The following is a 24,958-nucleotide window of genomic DNA, read 5'->3' as shown; positions in this document are numbered from 1 at the left end:
TATTGCAACGATTGCAACAATCACATCCATTCACACTAAAAAAAAAACAATTAATATAAAAATACATTCATTAAAAGTGCAGAAGAAGTCAGATTTCTTTAACAATCATGAAGACAGCTGACAGATGTTACTGACAGGTTTGAAACTGAGTAAAAAAAAACGGCATGATTATTTGTTAGAATCAAACTCACTCATGTTATTTTTCAGTTTTCTTCCATTTAAATGGCCATCGTGACGGTGAAAAGATTTTGGATGTATTTTTATTGATCCAATGATTTGACTTTCTGTAACTGTAATTTAACCATTCTAAGCCATCTTTAGAAACTCGCTGGTCTCTCGATACACAAAAAAACAAGGAGGTGGTCAGTGCAGCCCAAACGTCCCTTTAACACATGAGTAGGCCGCACCTCCTTTTTCTTTCTACATGAGTTGCACTGCGAAGTCTTAACAGCCATTCAATCATCATTTTGCACCTAGGGGCAACTAAGAGTCTTCAGCTAACCTACTATGCATATATTTTTGGAATGCAGGACAAAACCGGCGTACCTGGAGAAAACACACATATGAATAATCAAATACTACACAGGAAAGCCAGAGCTGAGATTCAAACCTCGAACCTCAGAACTTGGAGACAGCCTACCTTAACAACTAGATCACCATGCTGCTGACTTGACATCCATCACTTGCACTTCTAAAGATGTGATTGGAATTGCAAATGAATCATCATCAGCAGTTATGTTTGTTAAACAATCAATTATAATATGTGCCTTTTTTACTCATCAATCTCCTTAAAGAGGATAAGTCAAAAATGTTCTTTACAATAATATGTTCTATACGCCCCCTCTGGTCCAAACACAACATTCAGATTAATATTGCGTTTGTGGAATATGAATGAAGTAGCAAAATCCACCCATTTTTATCCATCGCAGTGGGCTGCCATTTTGCCTTGTAGTGTCATTTGCCATTGACTGAAATGACATCACAGTGCCTTAGGGCTCAGGTAACGACTTTCACCACTCATCTTTTTCTGGGTTTGGTCACATGATGTTCCAAGGCGTTAGGACGTCATTTTTAATCAACATTAACTGGGGTAATAATGGGTGGATTTTTCTGCCTAATTCATATTCCACAAACTCAATATTTATCTGATTACCATGTTTAGACTAGTGGTGCGCATAAAACATATTGTAAAGAAAATGTTTGACTTGACTTTAAATACTGACTTATATGCACAATAACACTCTCAGTGTCAAACAGCTACATGGCAGAGTTTGGCGGGGGGTTTTCCCCCCCAATATGAATGTTGGAAAGTTTTACCACAATGTGATGATTTGAGCTTTTAAAGAGGAAATCAACCCGAACATATTTTTTTCAAGAATATGTTCTATACAAGCCCCACTAGTTGAAACAAGGCATTCTGATAAATATTGCGTTTGTGGAATAAGAGTTAATCCACTCGTTTTTAGCCATCTGCGGGGGCGGCCATTTTGTCATTTCTGTCGACTGAAAATGACATCACAACTACCCAGGGCTCAGGGAACGACCAATCACGGCTCAGCTTTAGAAAACAGTCAAGCTGTGATTGATCGTTTCCTGAGCCCTGGGTAGTTGTGATGTCATTTTCAGTCGAAAGAAAGGACAAAAAGGCCGCCCTCTGAGATGGCTAAAAATGGCAGAATTTTGCCGCTTAACTCATATTGCACAAACGCACTATTAATCAGAATGCCGTGTTTCAACTAGTGGGCCTGCTGGGAATATTTTCTTGAAAAAAATATGTTTGCGTTGATTTCCTCATTAAGGCAGCATTACACTGCTTTGTAGTTGTTACATATGCTGAAACTACAGTGTGATACTCAGCGTCTTAGTCTTTTAGCTTTTCATTCACTTTTGTTCTATGTATATGTCATTGTTTTTGCTAAAGTTTGGCTATGCAGCTGACAGAAATTGAGCAACATGTCACTTTGTAAAAGATGTGTCATCTTCACGCCATTATTTTGTCACCAGGAAAAGTCAGTTTAATGTACAGAAATAGGGCAGAGCAGCAGCCCAAAAGAGGCGGCGAGCATGCTTTTTAATTTCATATGAGATTAGCCAGACTGGAGGTAGTCTCTCTACGAGCCCGGTGGTCCATGTGTCCAGAGATGGTGAAGATGTTCAAAATCCTGTCCACAAACCTTCGTCCATGCCGTGTCCTCTCAAGCAGGATGACCACTAGAGAGTAAATTCCAACACCCAGAACTGCAGCCCCTCCAACAGTCAGCAACACCACACCAGATATGTACATATCATTAAGTGCTTGGCCAGGTTTGGGCATATGGTTCACCAGCGCCAGATGCAGTAGAACCCCTCCACAAATGAGCAGGGACATCCCAGCGATCAAAACCACAAGAAAATCCGATAATCCTCCACTTTTTAGCATGTCAATCTGCTGTCGGCTTCGAATGCAATTCATGTCCTGCACGGCCGAGCTGAGCAGCTGTTTGAGCAAAACTCCCAAGGCGAGCAGGCAGAGGGCCGTACCAGCACCCAGCCGCCATTCGCTTGAAACGCTGGTGGTGGTGGAGAGGAGGCCAACGCCGCCGAGCCCGCAGCCCACGATTAGAAACACAGCGATGGAATAGCACAGCAGAGACTTCCCGGGTTCTCTGAACCACCACAGCTCCACTTGTTCCTCCAGGATGCCGTGCTGAATCTGAATTGGGTCGGCGGGACCATGGAGGCCCATTTCAGGGCCTCTAGGTCCCCTCAGGGGGGGAATATCGTCCAGTTCAGGCATTCTGCTGCCACTCCCAGCCTGATGAATAAGGCCGCCACCACCGCAGAGGAAAAAGAATCCACTTGAGAATCCTTTCAAGCCGAGTCACCTTCACTGACAGCTAGCGCTGTTGGGAGCTGCAAGTGCAGGGGTTTGAACCCTTAGGGTGTTAACCTGGAGGTCTCCCAGGTCACTTGAGAGGCTTTACCATGGCAATCGGATGCTATGTTGCGGATGTATAAAAGAACTTGCCTGTGTTTGATTGTTTTATCCACAGCAGACCTTTTCAGTCATTTCAGGTCCCTTCGTCCAAACTGGCGCAAAGATTGGATCCACATTACCCTTCGTGCTTGAAGGAATAGAAATTAGCAACTGGCAGCAGACGTCACCTGGAAGAAAAGACAGACTCATTTTATACATTTTAACCTAACCGTTTGTTCGAAGCATTGAAGGTCTTCTGAACAAAGCCCTGAGAAATGAGCTCATCTGTGTAAACTGTATTGAAGAGTCACTCACAAACAATCAAATGTATTTGCATTGACTTCTAGAGGCTGACATTTTCACTTTGCTTCAGTCATGTCGAGTTTTGGTTGCAGGCGCACTAGAAAGTCAGTACCATATACAGTACAGTAATTTGGCACTACACTTTTCTGACATTAAAAATGCACCAAATTACTTGGAATGCACACACAGTTACTTTGTATTTACATCCAAACATTCTGTTTTGGCTGTTTAAAAACACAATTTTTGTTCTCATTATCTTTATGCTAATGGATGTTTGTTACAGAGACAGCTGCAAAATCATCTGACAGCATGAACAATGTACATACACACACACAAGATTCCATCATGCCGATTTAGATTCATTTCCTGTAGATTTGACCAAACAAAAAAGTGCATGCATATTAAACCACATCTTCAATTCAGATGTTTATAAATTACCGTATGTAGAATGAGTCCCACAGTTTACCCATGTAAATTTTAGTCAATTCAATTCTGTTGTTTGTAATGTTTTCATGTAAATGTGCCTAAGGTGCAGTTGTCAAAGCATTCAGAAACAATGTCTAAGAAATGGGGGAAAGGCAGTTTTGTTCATTCTTAACATCCAAACACTGGATAAGTGTCTCTTATACTTTTTAACCCAAGTCCCACCTAAAAAAAAGTACTTCGTTCTCCAAGTACCACCATCATGAACAACATATCACAGAACAATACAGTAGTGCAGAAAAACCAAGTGTTCATGAAAACAAGAGACAGAGGATTTATTCCTAAGCAGTAGGGCTGGGTAAAAAATATCATATAGCGATGTATTGTGATACTTTTTATGCCAATACCAAGTATCCATACGTTGGTGAAGTATCGATACTTTCGATACCTTATGTTATATTATGTTTTGCACATTCTAAAACATACTTTTGGAACATTTGAGGTCCTTATATTTGAGCTTTGTGAATGGAGTTTTGTTTATTGCACTCCTGTGTATCAGGAACAAGTTTATGCCCTTTTCAATTGTGACACTTGAATAAATGTCAAATGATAATGGATGGATGGCACTTAAGTTAAAACTTTGGGAACATATGCCTAATTTTTAAAATACATATTACAATATTTAAGTGTCGCAAATACGTATCAGATCGCAACCCAAGTATCGGGATCGTATGGGATTGGGACAAAAGTGTATCGTCCCAGCCCAACTAAGCAGTACATTGTACATTTATTATTAAAAAAAAAAAAAGTTAAATACAGCTGAACCGTACTTGGGTAGTGATCCCTTTTGCATAACACTAGAGGGAGACCTTGTACCACTATTGGTGCCTGTACCACACTTTGAAGAATCGCAGCATAGATCATGGTGCAATGCAATGATATCACGCAATCACCGCAAAGCTCTTATCAAAACAGGCACAATATATATTTTGTTATTGATTATGTTGAAAACAATAAATAATACCTAATTTTCTTAGGTAGATTAGTTCACTTTGTTGCGTTTGACCAAAATTGACCAAAAGCTGATAAAGGTGCACACCTTTTTACATGCAGAACAAATTGTAATAAATGCAGATTGTTGTGCATCTACCAACCGGACCAATAAATATAGATAATTGTACATCATATATATCGGCCCTAGCCTTCCTGTGTGGAGTTTGCATGTTCTCTCCGTACCTGCGTGGGTTTTCTATGGGTACTTCGGTTTCCTCCCACATACCAAAATCATGCATGGTAGGTTAATTGAACACTCTAAATTGTCCTTAGGTATGACTGTGAGTGTGACTGGTTGGCAACCAGGTCAGGGCGTCTACTGCCCCAGCTGGGATAGGCTCCAGCACGCCAGTGACCCTTGTGAGGATAAGCGGTTTGGATAATGGATGGATGGATATATTGACATTTTACAGCTGGAGTATGTTCCACCATGGTGGTGTCATATTGGATTTCTGTTGGTTGGCGAGTGAAATTTTCCTGGTCATAAATTGGTCTAACCAGACAACCAACTGCTAGGGCATCTTAGTAGGTATAAAGGTTGAATGCTATTAAAAATAAATGCATAAAAAAGGGTTAGGGTTGGTTAAAATACTGTGCTGTATTAATTAATTAATTGAGAATTCACACATAATTGCAGAACAATGGTTCAAGAAAAAAGATAATGCTTAATGGTTGATTAGCATGTAAAAACATTTTCTCGAAGGTGAGGCTAAGCGGTTCTAACATAGTGAACATCCCTCCGCAACTCGCAACCACCAGGTGGTATAATTGCATCGACCTGTGTTTGAGGATTGCTAAAATTCTAAAAAAAAACCTCTGATGGCTTGACCCACATTACGGCATTTTGTTTCGTGACAGCATTTTTCCAACAGTTTCTGGTTTTCGTGACAGCATTTTTCCAACAGTTTCTGGTTCTCTGTGATGCTCTTTCCCACAGTTTCAAACCTCATCAGAGAGCCCATCACGCAACCATATGTAAATCGATACAGCATGCACACATACTAACAATAATCCTCAAGGTTATGGCAAGGTCACCAGCTCGTCTTTGAAAACCTGGCAGCGGCTTCAATTCTATCAAAGTCAGCTGTGCGTGGCACAAGCTCACACGTCCCAGCAAAAGCTAACAAGAGTTACACTTGTCCTCTCATTCTGTGAAGGAAAACACAATTCAGCAAAACCAAAACTCAACACCCTTATCTATACAAACATAACTACACATTGAGAACGGAGATTATGTTTAGCGGTAACAGTTGATTAAAAAAAAAAAAAAAAAGATTCTCTGATTTGGATATAGATTTACGTTCACATTGTTTATGAATGTCTGCACTGTTCCCATTGTACCACAATAGCAGTGACATAGGGAGTTGCGCATACAAATTGTGTGAAGTGACAAGTAAGGTAATTACAGCAGTGAGGTGGGCTCTTTATTAGCGACATGCGGTTCGTTGAAGCATTTAAATGTAATATACATATATATATATATATATATATATATATATATATATATATATATATATATATGTATATATATATATATATATATATGTGCAATTGTATTGTAGCATGTACATCGGTTCGGATTGGGAATCAACATTTATCTAATAACATGGCAGAAAAGTAAAGTGAATCATAGTGATTAGCGATGCTGATTATTAAATGTAATAACGTGTGAAAAGCACTCTAGATGTGTTTTGTGAATCACAACTTTTGGTGAGTGCGGAACATTTAAATGGAATGGCGGATAGAGTCAGCTGTGTTCACGGCCACAACATCACAAACTGCCCTTTTTTATATGCGCCGGCTTGCGTGTCATCAAAATTACCAACACCCGGTCTAACCGGCGTCCACACAGATTTAGGCCACTAAAATAGATCTCAAAGAGACTGAAATCTGAATGTTCAAAACAATCTAATATCTGTGAGCTTTGAAGGCAAGAAAAGTGCTATAAAATGAAGACAATACACTGATGAGAATAAATTAATACTATTTCATGGGACAAATTTTAGAATTTGGATTAAATGTAGTCACTGCTTCTGAAAGTGTTTAAGCCAGCAGAGAAGGGCTTGCTGGCCTTGATGCCCAACCACTGCTTTTAAGATCGCTTCAATATTTTCTTGATTCCTTTGGTATTACAGTATTAATTACCTAAGAAAAAAGTTGGTGCTCTGAATTACCAGGAGAATGCAAAGACTAATTGACACAAAATATTGTAAACGGTTGGGTCATGGGCCAAAGAAGAACCAGTTCAATTCTGGGGAAGATGTTTGATTTATTATTGTATTTATTTATTTATTTTTATTGGTATTTTTGTGTATTCTTGTGTATATTGCTTAATGATCAAATTCAGGGGTATGCAGGAGGCAGTTATCTACTGTCGGCACATGTAAAAGATGATACTAATCCAAATTGGGATTATTAGAGGTCTCAAACCTGTGGCCGTTGTAATTGGGAGTGGGAACAAAAAACAAATAACAATCGATGACATGCTAGGAGGGTCCTCGTGATAGATTAATGAAAAAGTGGGAACAATAAGAACTAAAGCATGTTGTCATTGAATTACCGTAATTCTATGACTTCAAAACTCACAGCTTTTCATACTGTCTTAAAAAATGAACAAGTAACCTAGTAACTATTTTCTTTTTATATTGAAGATTCCGCTATAAAAGAGAAAGCAGCAACATGAAACAAGCAGCATTAAGGTTAGGTCAATAAAAAGTTAATGGAGGGAAACTACCAGGGAAAGAAAAAGTTACTCATTGAAAAGCGAGAATTGAACATGGATAAATTCATTTAAAACTGATGCTATTCATGACTGTGAAGGAGCGCCGTTAAACCCCGTTACTCCCTCACTGGTGCGCTGTCGTTAGCTGGGTGGTGCAGCTGACAGGAACGTGCATCAGCCGATTTGTTCCACAGAGCCACGCTCCATTGAGACTGCTCCCCGCGACCCGTGCAAGAATCTCGCGGTCATTCTTATGAGAAAGACTTTCACCGTTGCCTGAACTTTTGTTTACCGTCACCGCTGGTGTCGGGGGTACTCTCTCTACACTCGCTCGACACACGCACGCGCACGCACATGCACACGCACACACGCACACGCACACGCACACGCGGACACACACACACGGACACACGCTCATACACGTCAGACACTCACCTGCATGCTGCCGCCTCGGTTGGACACTGGACCAAACCAAGACAGTTTCTTACTGTGGATTAAATAGTGATTGTTGGCGAAGGAGGACGTCACCTGACTATGGGCTGAACCATTTTTAGCATGTTGTTATAATGTTTTGTATTCTGATTAAATAATGTAACCGATATGACTTTCATATATATTGCAGATATCTTTTTTTTTTACTAGTTAGTTAACTGACATTGAAGCTGGACTGTAGAAATCCAGTATGCTCTTAAATGGTTTGCTCGGAGGGAGGCGCTAAGCATATTTAAGGGGGTTCACATCCATTTGTGGGGCAGTTGAGTTTAGTGAGATTGGGGGAGTGTAAGCAAAACAGGTTAACGTTGAATTTGTCAAACCTATGAAATTGTTTTCTTTGGAATTTAATTGTAAATATTTTTTTCTTTGTTTTGGTTTGCTTTATTTTTGTTGTTTTGTCACTTTGGCCATCACTGTAAATATCTTTTTCACGTGTTGGGAACTTTTGGGGTAATTAAAAACCACTCAACTTCCTTTTTTCGACTGTGCCATCATTTCCATTAAGTTTTACAAACGAACCCATGACATTTGGTGTCAGGAGTGGGATGGCCAGTCGACGAGGACGAGGACGGGGTCGTCGTGCAGTGAACAGTATGGGGACACGCTCACAAAAGCGGGAAGAAGGTGAAGGTGGTGCTTCTGATTCGGCTCTGGGGGGGTTCAAGTGTAGAAGAGGAGCTGAGAGCTGTCATGCGAACTTTTCTGGCAGGACAGCAGAAAAGAGAGGAAGGGTTTTTAGCAGAACTCAGAGGGCTTCGGGCTTCCTTGACAGTCCCACAATTAGGTCAGCCGAGGGAAGAACAGAGGCCAGTAGCAGCTGGCACAGTACCGTCCTATTTTACATCTCCAGCTGAGGGGTCGACTAGGAGCCTTAGATTGGATCTGCCTACTCCTGCTCCGCGACCACACCACATTTCACCCACTGAGCCAGAGTGCAGAATCGTTCGGGATCCAAAGATCCCACAGTATCTGGCTGGGGAGGACATTGAAAATTGCCTTCTTCGCATTGAGCGTATTGCTAGAACATGGGGTTGGCCAGGGAGCACATGGGCGTGTCGCATGGTGCCACTTCTCACCGGAAAGGCATTATAGGCATACACAGCAATGGATGAGGAGAGGGCTCACTCTTACTCAGACCTGAAGGCTGCACTTCTGACCAAGTTTGACATCTCACCAAAGACATACCGGTAGCAATTCCGGTCCATGACAGTTCCACCCGGAGAAAACCCCACAGAGACCTACCACCGGTTAAAGGGTATCTACAGACGATGGATTTGTCCGGAGCAGCACATCAAGGAGCAGGTCGGTGACCAATTCGTCTTGGAGCAGCTTTTACGGGTCTTCCCAGGGGACATCCGCACCTGGGTGAAGGAGCATGAGCCGACAGATGGGCTAGCTGCAGCAAAGCTGGCACTGCAATACTCAAATGCGCAGAGAGGAAGCTCAACTGGACCACATTGCGCCAAAGTCGTTCCAGTCGCCAGGCTTGGCCCAGACCGGCTGCTAGGATCACTACTCAGCGGCCTGAAGAACTCCGCCCTGTGGCTCGCCAGCATAGTCCGGGTAAGGAGCTTATCTGTTTGTATTATCAGCAAGGCGGGACCCAAAGCCATTGACTGTGACAAAGGGTTCTTGGATCCTGTGATCACTCGCAGCTAGGCCAGAGCCGGGGTTCAGAGTAAAGACAATGAGACTGATTTTGATTTTTTCCAGACTTTGGACAGTAGTTTGTTTGAAGGGGGCACAAAGGGCCCAAGGAAGTCGCGCCGCCAGCGCCGTTTTGAAAAAGGTCTCAAATCCTGTGAGCCAGAATGCAAGGAGGGACATACAAAAGACATATGGGAGGTGCAAGGGGATATTGGGACCCTGCAACGGGAGGATTTGACTCTGAAACCATTATTTGCAGAGGTGTTGGGCGGGCTGGAAATGGCACAAGGGAAGGACTGTTTCATCATTGATGATAATGTGTTGTATACAGTAGCTGATGGGGTCAAGCGCCTGGTAGTTCCTGTTTCCTGTCGACAAATGGTCATGCACCTGGCACATACCTTGCCTTGGGCAGGTCATCTTGGTCGCAACAAAACCTATTTGTGCATATCTTCTAGGTTCTTTTGGCCTTCCATGTATCCTGATGTTCAGACTTTCTGTACAACCTGTTCAATTTGCCAGAAAACCTGCCATGTTCGTCAGTCAGACCGTGCCTATGTCCAATCTCTGCTTGTTATCTCCACACCATTTAGGCGTATAGCCATGGACATTGTTGGACCGCCAGTGCGTAGTAGCGGAGGGCACCAATACATTTTAGTGGTCTGTGATTATGCCACCCGGTACCCTGAGGCATTTCCCTTGCGCACTGTCACTGCACCTGCTGTGCTGCGTTGTCTTGTTCAGCTGTTTTCCAGAGTTGGCATTCCTGATGAGATCATCACATACCACAGGACCAACTTCACAACCAGACTTCTACAGCTCTTCCATCAACAGCTGGGAATTTCAGCGATCAAGACCACACCATACCACCCTTAGACAGACGGCTTGGTGTAGCGCTTCAATCAAACTCTGAAAAAGATGCTGCAGATGGTTGTTGCTGACAGCGGACGTGACTGGGACCAATGGCTGCCCTTCCTGTTGTTCGCTTACTGAGAGGTTCCCCAATCGTCCACGGGATTCTCCCCATTTGAGCTGCTGTATGGCTGGGGGGTCCAAGGCCCATTAGACCTCCTGCTCAAGACATGGGAGGCTCCCACGGCAAGCACCAGTGAGTGCAATGTGGTCCAGTTTGTGTTGGAGATGAAGGACTGACTGGCAAAGTACCGTGATGAGGAGGAGATCAACTTACGCGAGGCCCAGAGGGCCCAGAAGTCGTGGTAGGACCAGTAGGCCAGACAACGTGAATTCCAACCCGGCCAGAAAGTACTGCCACTCCTGCCATCTTCCAACAGCAAGCTGCTTGCTAAGTGGCAGGGCCCGTACACCATCTTGAGAAAGATGGGCCCTGTGACATATGAGATCACCCAGATAAGAAGACAAAGCAGACCTACCACGTCAACCTGCTGAAGGAGAGGAAGGAGGCTCCAGTGCAAGTTCCTGTGGCATCGCTGCTGATGACGGAGGTGCACAGCGATGGGGAAGAGCAGTCTGCTCTGGCTGTCGCGCCCGCTCTTCACCATCTCTCTGCAGTCCAGTCCACCCAGCTGAGCCAGGTGTTCCAGCGGGTCCACAAACTTTTCGCAGCCAACCCGAGGAAGCCTGTTGTTGTTGAGCATGTCATCCGCCTGAAGGACAGGGGTTCGATTCGCCAGAGGGCCTACCGGGTGCCACAACATCTGGTGGAAAAGCTCCTGAAGGAGATGGAAGAGATGCAACACCTGGGGGTGATTGAACCATCGGAGTCAGAATGGTGCAGCCCGGTGGTCATCGTGGTAAAGAAGGACAGCTCACTCTGCATCTGTATCGACTTCCGAAAGCTCAACGCAATGTCTGAGTTTGATGCCTACCCGATGCCCCGCATTGATGATCTCCTGGAGAAGATCGGCCGGGCCAGGTTCATCACCACCCTGGACCTCTGTAAGGGCTACTGGCAGGTACCTCTGGATACATCCAGTCCGCCCTACACTGCACTCCGGACACTGCTGGCCTCTTCCAATTCAAAGTGATGCCTTTCGGTCTCCATGGAGCACCCGCCACTTTCCAGAGGCTGATGGACCACGTCCTGCACGGGTGTGAGGACTGCAGTGGGCAAGAGAGGAGGCGGGATATCTGGGCTACCAGATTGGGCGAGGTGAGGTTCGCCCACAGGTGGACAAAGTTGAGGCCATCCAGCTGCTCATGCCCTCGTACAAAGAAGGAGGTGAGGTCCTTCTTGGGCTTGGCCGGATAGTACAGGAGATTTGTCCCACAGTTCGCTACCATCGCCGCCCCTCTGACAGCCCTGACAGCGAAGGCCCAGAAGAATCCTGTGGCCTGGACTCAGGTATGTGAGACTGCGTTTCAAACCCTCAAGGCGAGCCTGTGCTAAGGAGTCCTGACTTCAGCCAGTGGTTTTTGGTGCAGACTGATGCCTCGGCGGTAGGACTGGGCGCTGTCCTGGCCCAAGGGGAAGAACAGCCTGTGCTGTACCTGAACCGCAAGTTGCTGCCGCGTGAGACAAGGTATTCCACTGTGGAGAAGGAGGGCCTTGCCATCAAATGGGCTCTGGAGAGCCTGAAGTACTATCTGCTGGGGAGAGAGTTTTACTCGGAGACGGATCATCGCGCTCTGATGTGGATTGGCTCTATGAAAGACCACAACAGTCGTCTCACCCGTTGGTACCTCTCCCTTCAGCCGTTACGGTTCCAGAACCGACATCGTGCTGGCAGGTCCAATGTTGTGGCAGATTACCTGTCAAGGTTGCCGCATATCGCCAACCTCGTGGAGGAGGGGGATAATGTGAAGGAGCGCCGTTAATCCCCGTTACTCCCTCACTGGTGCGCTGTTGTTAGCTGGGGGTTGCAGCTGACATGAACATGCATCAGCAGTTTTGTTCCACGGAGCCACGCTCCATTGAGAATGCTCCCCGCGACCTGTGCAGGAGTCTTGCGGTCATTCTCATTAGAAAGACTTTCACCGCTGCCTGGACTTTTGTTTACCCTCACGGCTGGTGTCGGGGGTGCACACGCGACACTCGCTCGACACACACACACACGGACACACGCTCATACACGTCAGACACTCACCTGCATGCTGCCGCCTCGGTTGGACACTGGACCAAACCAAGACAGTTCCTTATTGTGCCTTAAATAGCGATTGGTGGGGGAGGAGGACGTCACCTGACTATGGGCTGAACCATTTTTAGCATGTTGTTATAATGTTTTGTATTCTAATTAAATAATGTAACCGATATGACATGAAGACTTTCATATATGTTGCAGATATCATTTATGTGAGTTTTTTTTAAATTAGTTAGTTAACTGACATTGAAGCTGGACTATTGATCCCCAGTATGCTCTTAAATGGTTTGCCCGGAAGGAGGGGCTAAGCATATTTAAGGGGTTTCACATCCATTTGTGGGGCAGTTGAGCTTAGTGACGTTGGGGCAGAGCGTAAGCAAAACAAGTTAACGTTGAATTTGTCAAACCTTTGAAATTGTTTTCTTTGGAATTTAATTGTAAATATTTTTTTTTGTGTTTTGGCGTGCTTTATTTTTGTTGTTTTGACACTTTGGTCATCACTGTAAATATCTTTTTCACGTGTTGGTAACTTTTGGGGTAATTAAAAACCACTCAACTTTCTTTTTTCGACTGTGCCATCATTTCCATTAAGTTTTACAAACGAACCCGTAACAATGACAGATATTCAAAATGGGTCCCTTTGAAGTGATGGGAATGGTAAGCCTATGTCGGACACTCAGGCTTGCAGCAGAGAATGAAATGACAGAGGACGGCTGACAGTTTAAACGTCCTTTGTTATGCAAATGCCCTAAGAGTTAGGATGAAAAACTAAAAGGATAATCATCAACCTCAAACATAAATCTCAATCTGTATTTCTTATTGTCTGCCTCTTGGAAATGCTTAGCCTTATAAGGTCACCACATGAGCGATAAAAATAAATAAATAAATACGCCCAAACAAAAAAAAAAAACACCACACTGCACTCCAATTACCTGGGAAGCTTTGGGACTCGGGTATTCCCCCCTCTGTTATGTTGGCCCTGAATTCATTCCACTGGCCATTAGGTCTCATTTTATTGTAGATATTTTGCCCCTTCAAATTTGGTTGTTTGGCAATATGCTAATCAGATAATGGGTCAGCAAAATAGGTTATGGTAGCAACAACATACAGATGGACGAAAGAAAAGTACAGTAGACACATTTTATTTAATTTGCTGATTCTCGGGCGGGTGGTTCAAGCAAAAACAATATAATGAAATAAGAAGAATGTTTAATATATTCGCAGAAAAAAATGAAATTGTATTTCCCCTCTTCTTCCAGGAAAAAACATATTGTGCTTTACTTGGACATGTAAAGCAGCTGAACACAGTTATTTGGTCACCTTGGGAACAGACATCTTTTTGGCATGTGAGCCAATCTTGTGATACTTCACTCAAATGGTCTCTCTAAATTTAGAATTGCTGTCAATGCTCACATACTCTACTCACATCCAAGACATGGCCAAATAACGAAAAAGGGAAACGATATCGAGCAAATATATAGAGGACAGTCTCCTGCTGTGTATGTTTTATCGTAGGGCCAAGGGTTGGGCTGAAGGGTTGTCCACGGGAGACCAGGTAATGTTTTGCCGTGGTGACAAAGCAATACACTCCTCCGTTCCTTTCTCCCTTTCCTCCCTCCCATTTTTTACTCACTCACACAGTCCCCTCTTCGCTGGCGTCCCTGCAGGCGAGGCGAGGGGTCAGGGTTGGCTCCATCTGTCTATGTGATGGGCATTGGTGCCAAGTGCCACAGGGAGTGGAGAGAAAGCTTGTGTGGCATAGAAGGGGAATGGATGTTTGAAGCTCCAGACTCAGGACAATGCTGAAACTTCAGTGTCCTTGTTGGGGTTTTCAATGTAATTGGCAAAGACTAGATACAGATTTTTTTTAACAACAATGTCAATGCACAGCTGAGGCAGCCACAAGGTGCAATACTGCAACAGTGGTCAAGCCAACTCAGGAAGAATTTAATGTCCCATCTCCTCAGGTACCCACTCACCTCCCCACCCCTCTACTAGCTATTGACACATTGCCATTGCTATGTACATAGCCAGATACCATGACTTACTAAGCCTATTGTCAAGGGTATGCGTGGTTGAGAACCCAAAAGCAACAACCAATCACGTCTCAGCTTTAGAAAACAGGCAAGCTGTGATTTGTCGTTATCTGAGCCCTGAGCAACTGTGATGTCATTTTCAGTCAATAGAGGTGACAAAATGGCCGCTCCCAGAGATGGCTAAAAACGGGTGGATTAACTCTTATTCCACAAACTCAATATTTAAGAGAATGCCTTGTTTCAACTAGTGGGCCTGCATAGAACATATTCTTGAAAAAAATATGTTTGGGTTGACTTCCATTTTAATGATACATTTTGGACAAGTCTATGTTTTTAATTTTGTGGGAACAGTTTGTACAAGAGCAGTTCATAAATACATGCTTGGATGAGTTAGGCGTCGAAGAACTAGACTCACCAGCAGAGAGCCCACACTAATACACTTCAAACACCTTTTGGATGAAATAGAACAGAGAGGGTGTCAGACCCCTCTCATCCATGTTCATGATATTTTCAGTGTAGTTCAGCATAGAAAGGCAGAAATTCTCACAGACACACTCCATAAATGTGTAGAAAGTCTTCCCAGAAAAATGGAGACTGGTCAAACCACATGTGCTTTTTATGTTAACGCGTACAGTAGCCGCGTGGCATGGTTGGCAAGGTTAGTGAGGCTAATTAGCAAAGATGATATTTTCCTCCATGCTGACAGGGGTGTGCAATCAGCATGCATCAGGACCATGTCACGTTTAACAGCTGTGAGTTTAGATCCAGACGTGAAGTCCGTTCTGAATACCAGTGGAGGCTTTTCAGATCCATCCTATTTCATGCCCCTGCATACTGGCCCTTATAAAACGGCTTAATTCCACTTTTTCTGCATGAGCTCGTTTTTCAGTTTATGGCCCAGCATCACCTCAATCAGCCCAAGACATCCATACACACACACACACAGACCCACCCACACACACCCATCTCCATTTGTTTCCTGAGCTTATCTTTCCTGCCTTCCACACCTTTCATTCTTCCTTCGGCCTCACTCCTGCCGCCTTCTGTTACACCAGCAGTGCTCTTTATCTCCCGAACTTCTTATCTCTCCTGTCTGCTTAGAAGTGGTGGTGTTGCAAGGAGAGACCTGTGTGCCTGTGCTTCAAGATAATTCAGCATGACGCAAAACCCTTGGTGTATTAGACACGCACATACAACACTTATACTGTGCGCTACAGCCATTTCAGTGTTGCGGTGTTTACATTGTTTTTTTTTGTGGCATTTTGACATCAAAGTAATCAAATGGGATCCGCCACCTAAAAAAAATTGGCATGTCCTTATTTCTTCTATAACTTCTGCTTCTTCGCTCATAGCAGTAGCGTAGCCTTGTCTAAGTCCAGTGTTTCTCAAAGAGAACGTCAACCCATACATATTTTTTTCAAAAATATGTCCTATGCTTCCCCTTTAAAGGGGAAGTCTACCCAAAAAATGCTTTGCAATATGTTCTATGTGCCTTCATTAGTCTAAACATGGCATTCAAATTAATATTGCGTTTGTGGAATGTGAGTTGAAGGGGAAGTCAACCCAAACATATTTTTTCAAGAATATGTTCTATGCGGGCCCACTAGTTGAAACAAGCATTCTGATAAATATTGCGTTTGTGGAATAAGAGTTAATCCATCCTTTTTTAGCCATCTCAAGGGGCGGCCATTTTGTCACTTCTCTCGAATGAAAATGACATCACAGTGGCTCAGGGCTCAGATAATGATCAATGATGGCTCAGCCTCAGAAAACTGAAAACGCAATATTAATCAGAATGCCATGTTTTGACTAGTGGGCCTACGTAGGACATGTTCTTGTAAAGAACATTTTTGGATTGACTTCCTCTAGTGTAACTCAGCTCATCTTCACACCAACTTCCAAACATCTATCGCCTCGATTCCACAAAGGTTCAGAGCAGTAGACCTTATTGCAGTCTCTGTTGCAATATCCACATCAGCTATGTAAATAGTGTGACATCATAACAACGTGACACAGTGTAACCCACCCATGACAACAAAGAACAAAGAAGCAGAAACACAGTAAATCAAAGAGAACAATAGTGGGCCTCATGCATGTGTGTTCTTCTGTTTATTACAAGAAGACAAAAGGCATAAACAGTAATCCTTACATGAAATTACATACCTTCTCAATAGTTTATTAATTTAATATAAAAATGTATATAATATATACGATATTTAAGTTAACATTTTTTATTGTGAGCAGCGGTTAAGTACACCTGTCTCATAGTTGAGAGACCCTGGTTTTGAACAGTACAAATCAGTTATTGTGATAAACTACGCAAATTTTGGCAGTGGAAAAACAACAAAATAAATGTACTGAATCGCACCAAACTGGATTGGTTTAGTGGAAACAGGGCATTTTGCTACAGTTTGAGCAAAAGGAAACAGCTGAGCTCAAAAGCAATATCTAGTTCTGCTTCTGACTGATCAGCTACAATTCCCGTTTTAAATAGGGTGAGGACTCTTAACTCAATGATGCACAGAAGGCTACGAGTTTGAATCCCCTTGCTCCCCACATTGGCGGTGTGGTTGTGAAACCCTGCAGACAGCTGCTCGCTTTACTTGGTCATGCACAGCTGCAAAATTCAAACGCTAATCAAATCACATTTAAAAATGCCTGTACCCATCTGTTTTTCTCCTGGGGAAAATGCTATTTTTTAAATTGGCATTTTTTCCCCCCTCAGCTTTCTCTCGTGGGTTCAGCGGTGGTATTGTGTGTACACTTTAATCAAGTCTTTGTAAAGTGAAAATAGCATGTCAAGGATTTGACAAGCCCAGAGACAAGTACTGTTAACAAGCCTGACATAATATAAATTAATAGTAAATCGCCAAGTATGTAAAATAAGCAGAGCTGGGCATTTTACTAAAAATTGAGCGTCCGTTGTAATCTGCAGAGCTGGACATTTGCCCCTTTTTTGCCGGTCCGTCCTCCGTCCACAACCTGGGTATCCTTCCGGCCTCGTCCCTCCGTCCCTTACTTCCATTGGAAGCCTCGGTGGGAACGAACGCTGTGCACTGCACATGTTCGGTCTGCACGGAGGGGAGTGTCGGCCACTTGATCCCGATGTCAAAACCTTTTTTTTAGGCTTTGTAAGTCTCGTCTTCTACCAAGAAAAAGCTCTCCCACTCCGATGTCGCAAACGAAATGGCTGCGGCATTCAGGTTCCAAATTTCCCGCGGTCAAACGCCAGCGCTCCTTCTTCTTCGTCTCATTCTTCTTCTCCTTCCTTTCCTTCTCCCCTCCTTGCAGACCGAACTTGCGCAGTGCACAGCGTTCGTTCCGGCTCCCAATGAAAGTGAAACATATGATTTAGTTGCCAATTGATATTTTCATTTTTCTATATTAATTTGGGGATTGCATATATTATTTTGTATTTATCATTTTTCTAACATGCTGCAATTTGGGAGTATATATTGATTTTTATCCTGCTTAAGTATTTGTTCCTGTCCTGCCGCATCGGTTGTTTTAGAAGTGAAGACGCCAGAAGCGCATGAACTCGACCTTTACAAACAAGTAAGTACGCGCAGTTGGGTAACTAGTAGCGCGTTTGAAATGTTCAGAGGCAATTTTTTTCGTTTGCCCATTTCAGCCTTCTTTATCTTTCCGCGGGCGGCATCTGCGAGCACATTACTGCAGCAGTGCTGTGCGCAGTTTGCCTTTATACTCGCGCACAACCCAACGCGTTGTTTTGAAAATGTTAGTGTTAGTTTCATTCCAAGTCGGCCACTGACTAGGAGACCGCATGGTGGAATTTTCTCTGCCTTTTATGGCCAATTCTGGTCAGCGTTTTTACTGTCGAGCAACGATCAAAAAGACAGCGACAACAATGGATCTCGTGCCTGCGACAACAAAGGGACCTAGATGACTAGGCGATGCATTTAATTGTATTGCAAAAAAACGATCTGGAAGGTGACGGCGAAGGTGGTACATGCATGTGTAGATTCTTCACGCACACATACGTCACATAACACCCACGCCGCTGACAAGCTAGTGTGCTTCGCAGCAGCAACAAGCCACATGATAGATCCTTTCCTCCGTGGCAACAAATAAATTGGCCGAGCTGGGTGAAACTATACGTCATCACAACGTGTAACATAACGGACCGATCATGAGAGAGAATCTCTCTGTTGTTTGTTTGGCGACCGGCTCCCATCGCTGGCATCGGACAAGAGGACAGCAAGTCCTGCTATAAAGCGTCTCGCCAACAAATAAAGGCCTAGATACACCAATCCGACGTCGGAGGTCTTAATTGTCTTGTCGTCTGATTGGTGTAGCGTCGGACCCCGTCAGGAAGCGTCTGGTGGGCGTTTCAGCTTGTTGAATCGCCGTTGTGAGTCGTGACATTTGGTCACTCTGATTGGCTGTTAGCTAGCAAATCAGCGCACGAACGGGAAGTGACAAATGCGGATAAAGAGTGAGCACTTTGCTGCCTTAATCTTTTTACAAGTACAAGAGTGAGGTTTGACAATGTAAGTATTTCACGATACCGTGTCAAGAACGTAAGGGTTTACTTTGCATGGGAGTTCATCGTGAGCGAAAAATATAGCTGAATGCATTGTTTACGTTTTTATAATCCGCTACCGGCCAATAGCTTGAGGAATAGTGACTACTGCCGCCGATGGAAGGGTATTACATCTTATGCATGCGCAGAAGGTATTTTAATGGTCAGTGTCATTGTGTGTCGTTGCGCTGTATTTTTCCAGCGTGATGTGCAGACAGCCGGCCCAACGCCACAGGGGGTAAGCGTCGGTCACAGTTGGCCAACGTTAGATTGGTGTATCTAGGCCTTAAACTTCTGTCCAAATGCTGCACTGCTTCATGGTGAAGCTTGTCGGTGAATTTGCCTCATGACAATGAGAGACTGAGGTTCTGGGACGCTATTGTGTAATTAGCTCTGTTTGGCATTGTTTGGGGAAAAAGAACCATTCATTCAGTCATTTAAATTTATTTCCACAACGTTAAATCAGAAACACAATATTGTTTTACATTGTGAAAAATGGACTCCCTCTGAAGCTTAAAGCTTCTAAACAGGGGTCCAACACACCACCACCTATCAATCTATTACAGCTCTGCCATATTCAAGTTCATTTACATATGGTTAACAAAAGTTTGCAGTGCAAGGTAAGCGCTTCACAGTTTATATGGAAAAGGACATACAAATCATAATTTCTGGTGTGGTCCTAAGACAACTGGAGCACACCATGTTCATGTACACTTTACATTGTGATAACCTTTGTAACCTCAGTGCATCTACATGAGAAGAGTTAACCCTCTAAGAATAAGGCTGCAAAACCAACAGATATATAGCTCTCCAGTAGCTTGTGCTTCAGATTTCTTTTAAATATGGGGAATGTGGGCGATTGTTTTATATCATTTTCTAGCTCATTCCATGTTTGCGGACCCTTATAACATATACTGAAACGAGTACCTTTCAATTTCCTATATTTACCTTTTAGGTGCAACCTATTCCTGGTATTTTGCGGGTGAGTGGAGGAGTCCAGTGGAATAAGTTCACACCAATGAGTACTTAGCCTATTAACCACATATTGTACATTGTGTCAACCAGAATGAGCGATAAAACAGAGTGCGAAATTCCGGGCACATTTCACAAAATTACTTAAAACGATTTAACTCTTGGGCGGCACGGTGGTCGACTGGTTAGCACGTCCGCCTCACAGTTCAGAGGTCATGGGTTCGATCCCAGCTCCGGCCTCCCTGTGTGGAGTTTGCATGTTCTCCCCGTGCCTGTGTGGGTTTTCTCCGGGTACTCCGGTTTCCTCCCACATACCAAAAACATGTATGGCAGGTTAATTGGACATTCTAAATTGCCCCTAGGTGTGATTGTGAGTGCGGATGTTTGTCTCTGTGTGCCCTGCGATTGGCTGGCAACCAATTCAGGGTGTCCCCCGCCTACTGCCTGAAGACAGCTGGGATAGGCTCCAGCACGCCCCGCGATCCTTGTGAGGATAAGCGGTATCGATAATGGATGGATGTATTTAAGTCTTCCTATCATAGCAGCACGGCGGTGATGAACATGCACCTAAAAAGGAAGCACATTGTGGCTGATGCACGATTTCATTTCTCACATTAGAACAGTTGTTTATGGAAGTTCGCTGTAGTTAGCACACACAGACTCTTGTGTGCGTCTGATGGGACACCGCATGCATGTCCTCTTGTGGTACGCTAATATATTGTAGCGTCTACTACGGATTATGGAGGGATTAGTCAGCAATCTCACATTTATTAAAAAACAAAACTCAGTTTTTGTATACCCGCGGTCTCGCGGTTGACATCAAACAGCAAGAGAGGATATGTGCTGCCTCACGGTCACTATGACCATGTACTGAGTGTTGCCTTTAAGAACTCGGACATCTCAGCACTCCAAGTTAACACAACATGACCTATTTTCCACAAACCCTTAATGGCAACACCTAACAATAAAAGACATAAAACTAGGTCGTTAGAATATACTAATTTAAAGTGCAAAAGAAAATTTGTTCCTCCTAATCTTTAAAGGTTTTTTACCATTCCAGGTGCATACCACATTTTGAATGTGTAGATCAAACTATTCATATTAGACAATCAAAACAAAATGTTTTGGATTAATGTTAAATAAAAACAAAATTAAAAACCAATACAAGTGTTTAGTTTAGTTTTATTTAGCACAGTGCTTTCACCTAAGTTTACTCATATGATTTCACTCTCTTCTATACTAAAAAAAGGCGTGGTGCCCAAGAAAAGTGGAATGTTTACAAGCACCGGTATTTAATTTTTGTATTTATAGGTAGTTTCATAGCAGCGCAACTCAGCATAGTGTATAGTTTTTGGTTGTATTTTAAAATGCACTAAACATTTACAGCTAAAGAAATTAAGGCCACAGTATCACCTTCAATTTGAATTATTCCATCATTTATAAACATGTCAGGAATATTAGTACAAGCTGCAAATTATAAAACAAGTTGAATGTACTTTCATCGTAATTGCCTTTGTTATTCTTTTGTGCATACCTTAAAAACTTAAAGCTGTAAGCTACCGATGGTCATATAAGAGCCTGGTGCGATTATGCCGCGATTTATATATGATCCGTTTAGTTGACTATTCGCGACTACTCTTGGTGACTAGTCGACTAGCAAAATAATAGTTTGTGGCATCCCTACTTGACACGCTTGCACCAAACAACATTGCGTATTGCGTTTGTGGATGGCTGCAGCACCACACTAGCGCACAGAGACAAGCATGGTAGCGCTTTAAAAAAAATTAAATAAAAAATCGGGAACGGAAAATTGAATCGAATCGGGGCTTGAGTGAATCGTTGCATCCCTAATCATCATTGATCTTTTTGCTGCGCTGCACCTGTTTTATTTGCATACCTGTCAACCCCGGGCTATGCTGAATCTTACAAAAGTTGTCATTTGCCCGTACATTTCTGTATATAATCTTACAACGTATCTATATATAATCTTACACAGTATTTATTGCTCAGCGGGAGAGGTAGGGGAAAAGGAACGGACATTTCTATATAGAATCTGAAAGTCGACTGAAGTTTACAGTCGCAATCGACTGTAAGAGCTGAAATGGGCAAGACTAGATCGGTCTAACAAAAAACGAGTTTTAGATTTTTTTTTTCCCCGTACAAAAATTGTTACACAGCGTACACAATTTGAAATGATCAAAAAACGTATAAAATACGGGGAAAACGTATAAATTGACAGGCGTGTAGTTCAGAGTAGTTCAGATTAAATAAATCCTTCCATATGGAATTGTTTGTACAAGATTATCAGTTATTTTTTAATACCGCAAAAAAAAACAAAAAACCTTAACATGCAAAAATATGAAATAATCATTGAAACGTATTGTATTATATTATAAATATATAGGTGGTGGTTTGGACCCAGGAAGACTTTAATGTTATTTTTTGACAGTTGAGTACTAAATTGTAGTCAGGCAGGCCTGGCATGTTTTCAACATACTTAATGCATTTAGAAACAAATCATGAAAATGACTTAACAGCGCCTTCAAACTTACTGAGATATGATTTGGCTATGTAATTTTCACCAACTCTGAATTGGCCGACTAGAAATGATTTTGCTTATATTGTAGGTGGACAAGAGTTACAGCCATGAAGGGGTACGCAAAGTATGTCCAGATTCAAGTGACAACACCATGACCTGACTTTGTATATCTGCTAACTGAGAAACTCGACACCTCTCCTTGGGATATTTAAGATTCAGCCCTTGTCTCTGTTGCACTCAGTGTCTGTCACCAATGTCACAAACATAAACACCTAACTCTTCCTCACCAGTAAAAGCCCAGCCGCTCCACACGGGCATCTTCAGACTCAATCACCAGTACTGTTTTCCTTCAACCCTTTGCTCTGTGGTCACCCGAGGCTCCTCACTAATGACGACTATCACATGTTGTTTTCAGCCTGACTTGCTTTCATGTCTATGACCACATCTTGGAGGATTTTTAAGTTGTTCTTTTTTTTCGCAGAGTGACATAGACAATTCAGATGACTGAACTTTGTTCATAGATAAGATCTATATGAACAAAGTAGCACAAGGGTTCGTGCCATGGGCACAATATTGACCTGTTCAGAGTTTCCATAATGCAGTAAAACTGACCTCTGTGTATGTACAATATGTGAGGATGTACTCACTCATCTGTGCACGATAATTACGGGCCATCCCACAAGTGCAAAGGTTAGTCTATGATAGTGTCACCGTGTTTTAAATCTTTGATATAAAACAAATTGGGCAACAGGGCTCAAGAAATTAACAATAATGTAGCAATAATATAAGTGAAAAAGAATTAAGAAAGACTTTTGAGGGGTATTCTCTTCTTAGATTAAAACAATTAATTGTGATAAATATTATGAAATGTAAATGATCAACCTAATTTATAGGCTACATTAACGATGTTATGTTCAGTTTTCCCCATTAATAGACATTTGAGATGCATATTTGTACCATAGATTTCCAGATAAATATGGAACCAAGAGAACGAGCTATTAATGATTTTTTTTTTAAATGAATAAATAAAACTTCATATAAGTTGTCAAAAGGGGGAAAAAACATTTCTTCCTCTTTTGCCGAGTTCCTAATAGGCATTCTTACTGTGCACTCAGCTGAGGCGTGTCGTTCTCGCGTGCTGTGCCACTGGTCAGAGCGTCCTTTCTACCCGAATTCCAGGTGTGTCTGCGGTTGTAAAGCGGCAAGAGCAGTCGGTGCATGCATCCGAGCCTCCGTGGATCACCGATTGAGTCTAATAGAAGCTCCGATTTCTGTCTCCGCTCTCTGTCCTGCTTCTGCGTGCCTGCACCAGCAACGGGCGGACTTGCATGCTGCAGGAGTGGCAGTGCGAGGCGAGGCGAGGCGGCACGGGACGCGAGTGGGAGGGGACACGGCCGGTGGATCGACCTCTGCACCGACGCGAGTTCTCAGTGTTGATGAGTAGCCTGTGACTCGGAATCCCACTGCACTACCTCTCTGTGATACTCAAGTTACGCCGCATGCTTTGCTCCCAGTCATTAATGGTTATATGATAATGCAATTGATTACAACGTGATACAATGGAACTTGACAGCCCATTTACCATTTATATTGTTCCAGCATTTATTTTATAAAGCTTGTTTACTTAAATTTCACAATAGCAACTTTGACATTTGAGAAGCGAAGTCACATTACGGATTATTTGACGTTTATATAGGTCGACAGGGATGTGAGGGTGTACCTATTTTCAGTTCAATTTCTATCAGAAGAATTCGGATGTGTTTTCAAGTATAGACTGTACGTTGCGTAATGTAAAATTGACGGCGTCAAAAGGGTGTTGGATTAATTTAGAAAATAACGCACTAAATTGTCAGCCTTAATATATATATATATATATATATATATATATATATATATATATATATATATATATATATATATATATATATATATATATATATATATATATATATATGTATATATATATATATATATATATAGTAGCGTTAGGTTTTTATGGTTTTAGAATCCAATGCACTTACGCCAAACACAATTGAAAACTGTACCACAAGGGGTTTTGTGCCATGCATTACAACAGTGTTTTTCAAAATTTTTGGAGTCAAGGCACATTTATTTCATTGAAATGAAATGAATTGTTGTATTTTTTGTAAGCATTTTTTAACATTTAAGAATGACGTTATATTATAACGTCTTGAAAAGGAATTAAATAA

The 24,958-nt window shown here is 42.7% G+C and overlaps 1 protein-coding gene across 2 annotated transcripts; it reads right to left on the bottom strand.

The window, feature by feature from the left end:
- Positions 1–1,714: 1,714 nt before the first annotated feature.
- On the bottom strand, positions 1,715–24,111 carry tmem125a (transmembrane protein 125a). Of its 2 annotated transcripts, XM_086047657.1 has the most exons (3): positions 23,853–24,111; positions 3,008–3,144; positions 1,715–2,892 (listed from the first exon to the last, which is right to left on the bottom strand). In XM_086047657.1, the coding sequence occupies exon 3, from the start codon at positions 2,774–2,776 to the stop codon at positions 2,078–2,080; it is 699 nt and encodes a 232-aa protein (XP_085903783.1). In that variant the 5' UTR covers positions 2,777–2,892; positions 3,008–3,144; positions 23,853–24,111; the 3' UTR covers positions 1,715–2,077. The 2 variants fall into 2 exon arrangements, with proteins under 2 accessions (XP_085903783.1, XP_085903782.1); XM_086047656.1 differs by lacking the exon at positions 23,853–24,111 and adding an exon at positions 7,893–7,913 and having other exon boundaries at positions 1,715–3,144.
- Positions 24,112–24,958: the final 847 nt, after the last annotated feature.

This window comes from Filicampus tigris, chromosome 12, assembly GCF_054856515.1.
Source record: "Filicampus tigris isolate MCC_2025a chromosome 12, RoL_Ftig_1.0, whole genome shotgun sequence".
NCBI classification, from domain to species: domain Eukaryota; kingdom Metazoa; phylum Chordata; class Actinopteri; order Syngnathiformes; family Syngnathidae; genus Filicampus; species Filicampus tigris.
This window is presented reverse-complemented; position numbering and strand designations above follow the sequence as displayed.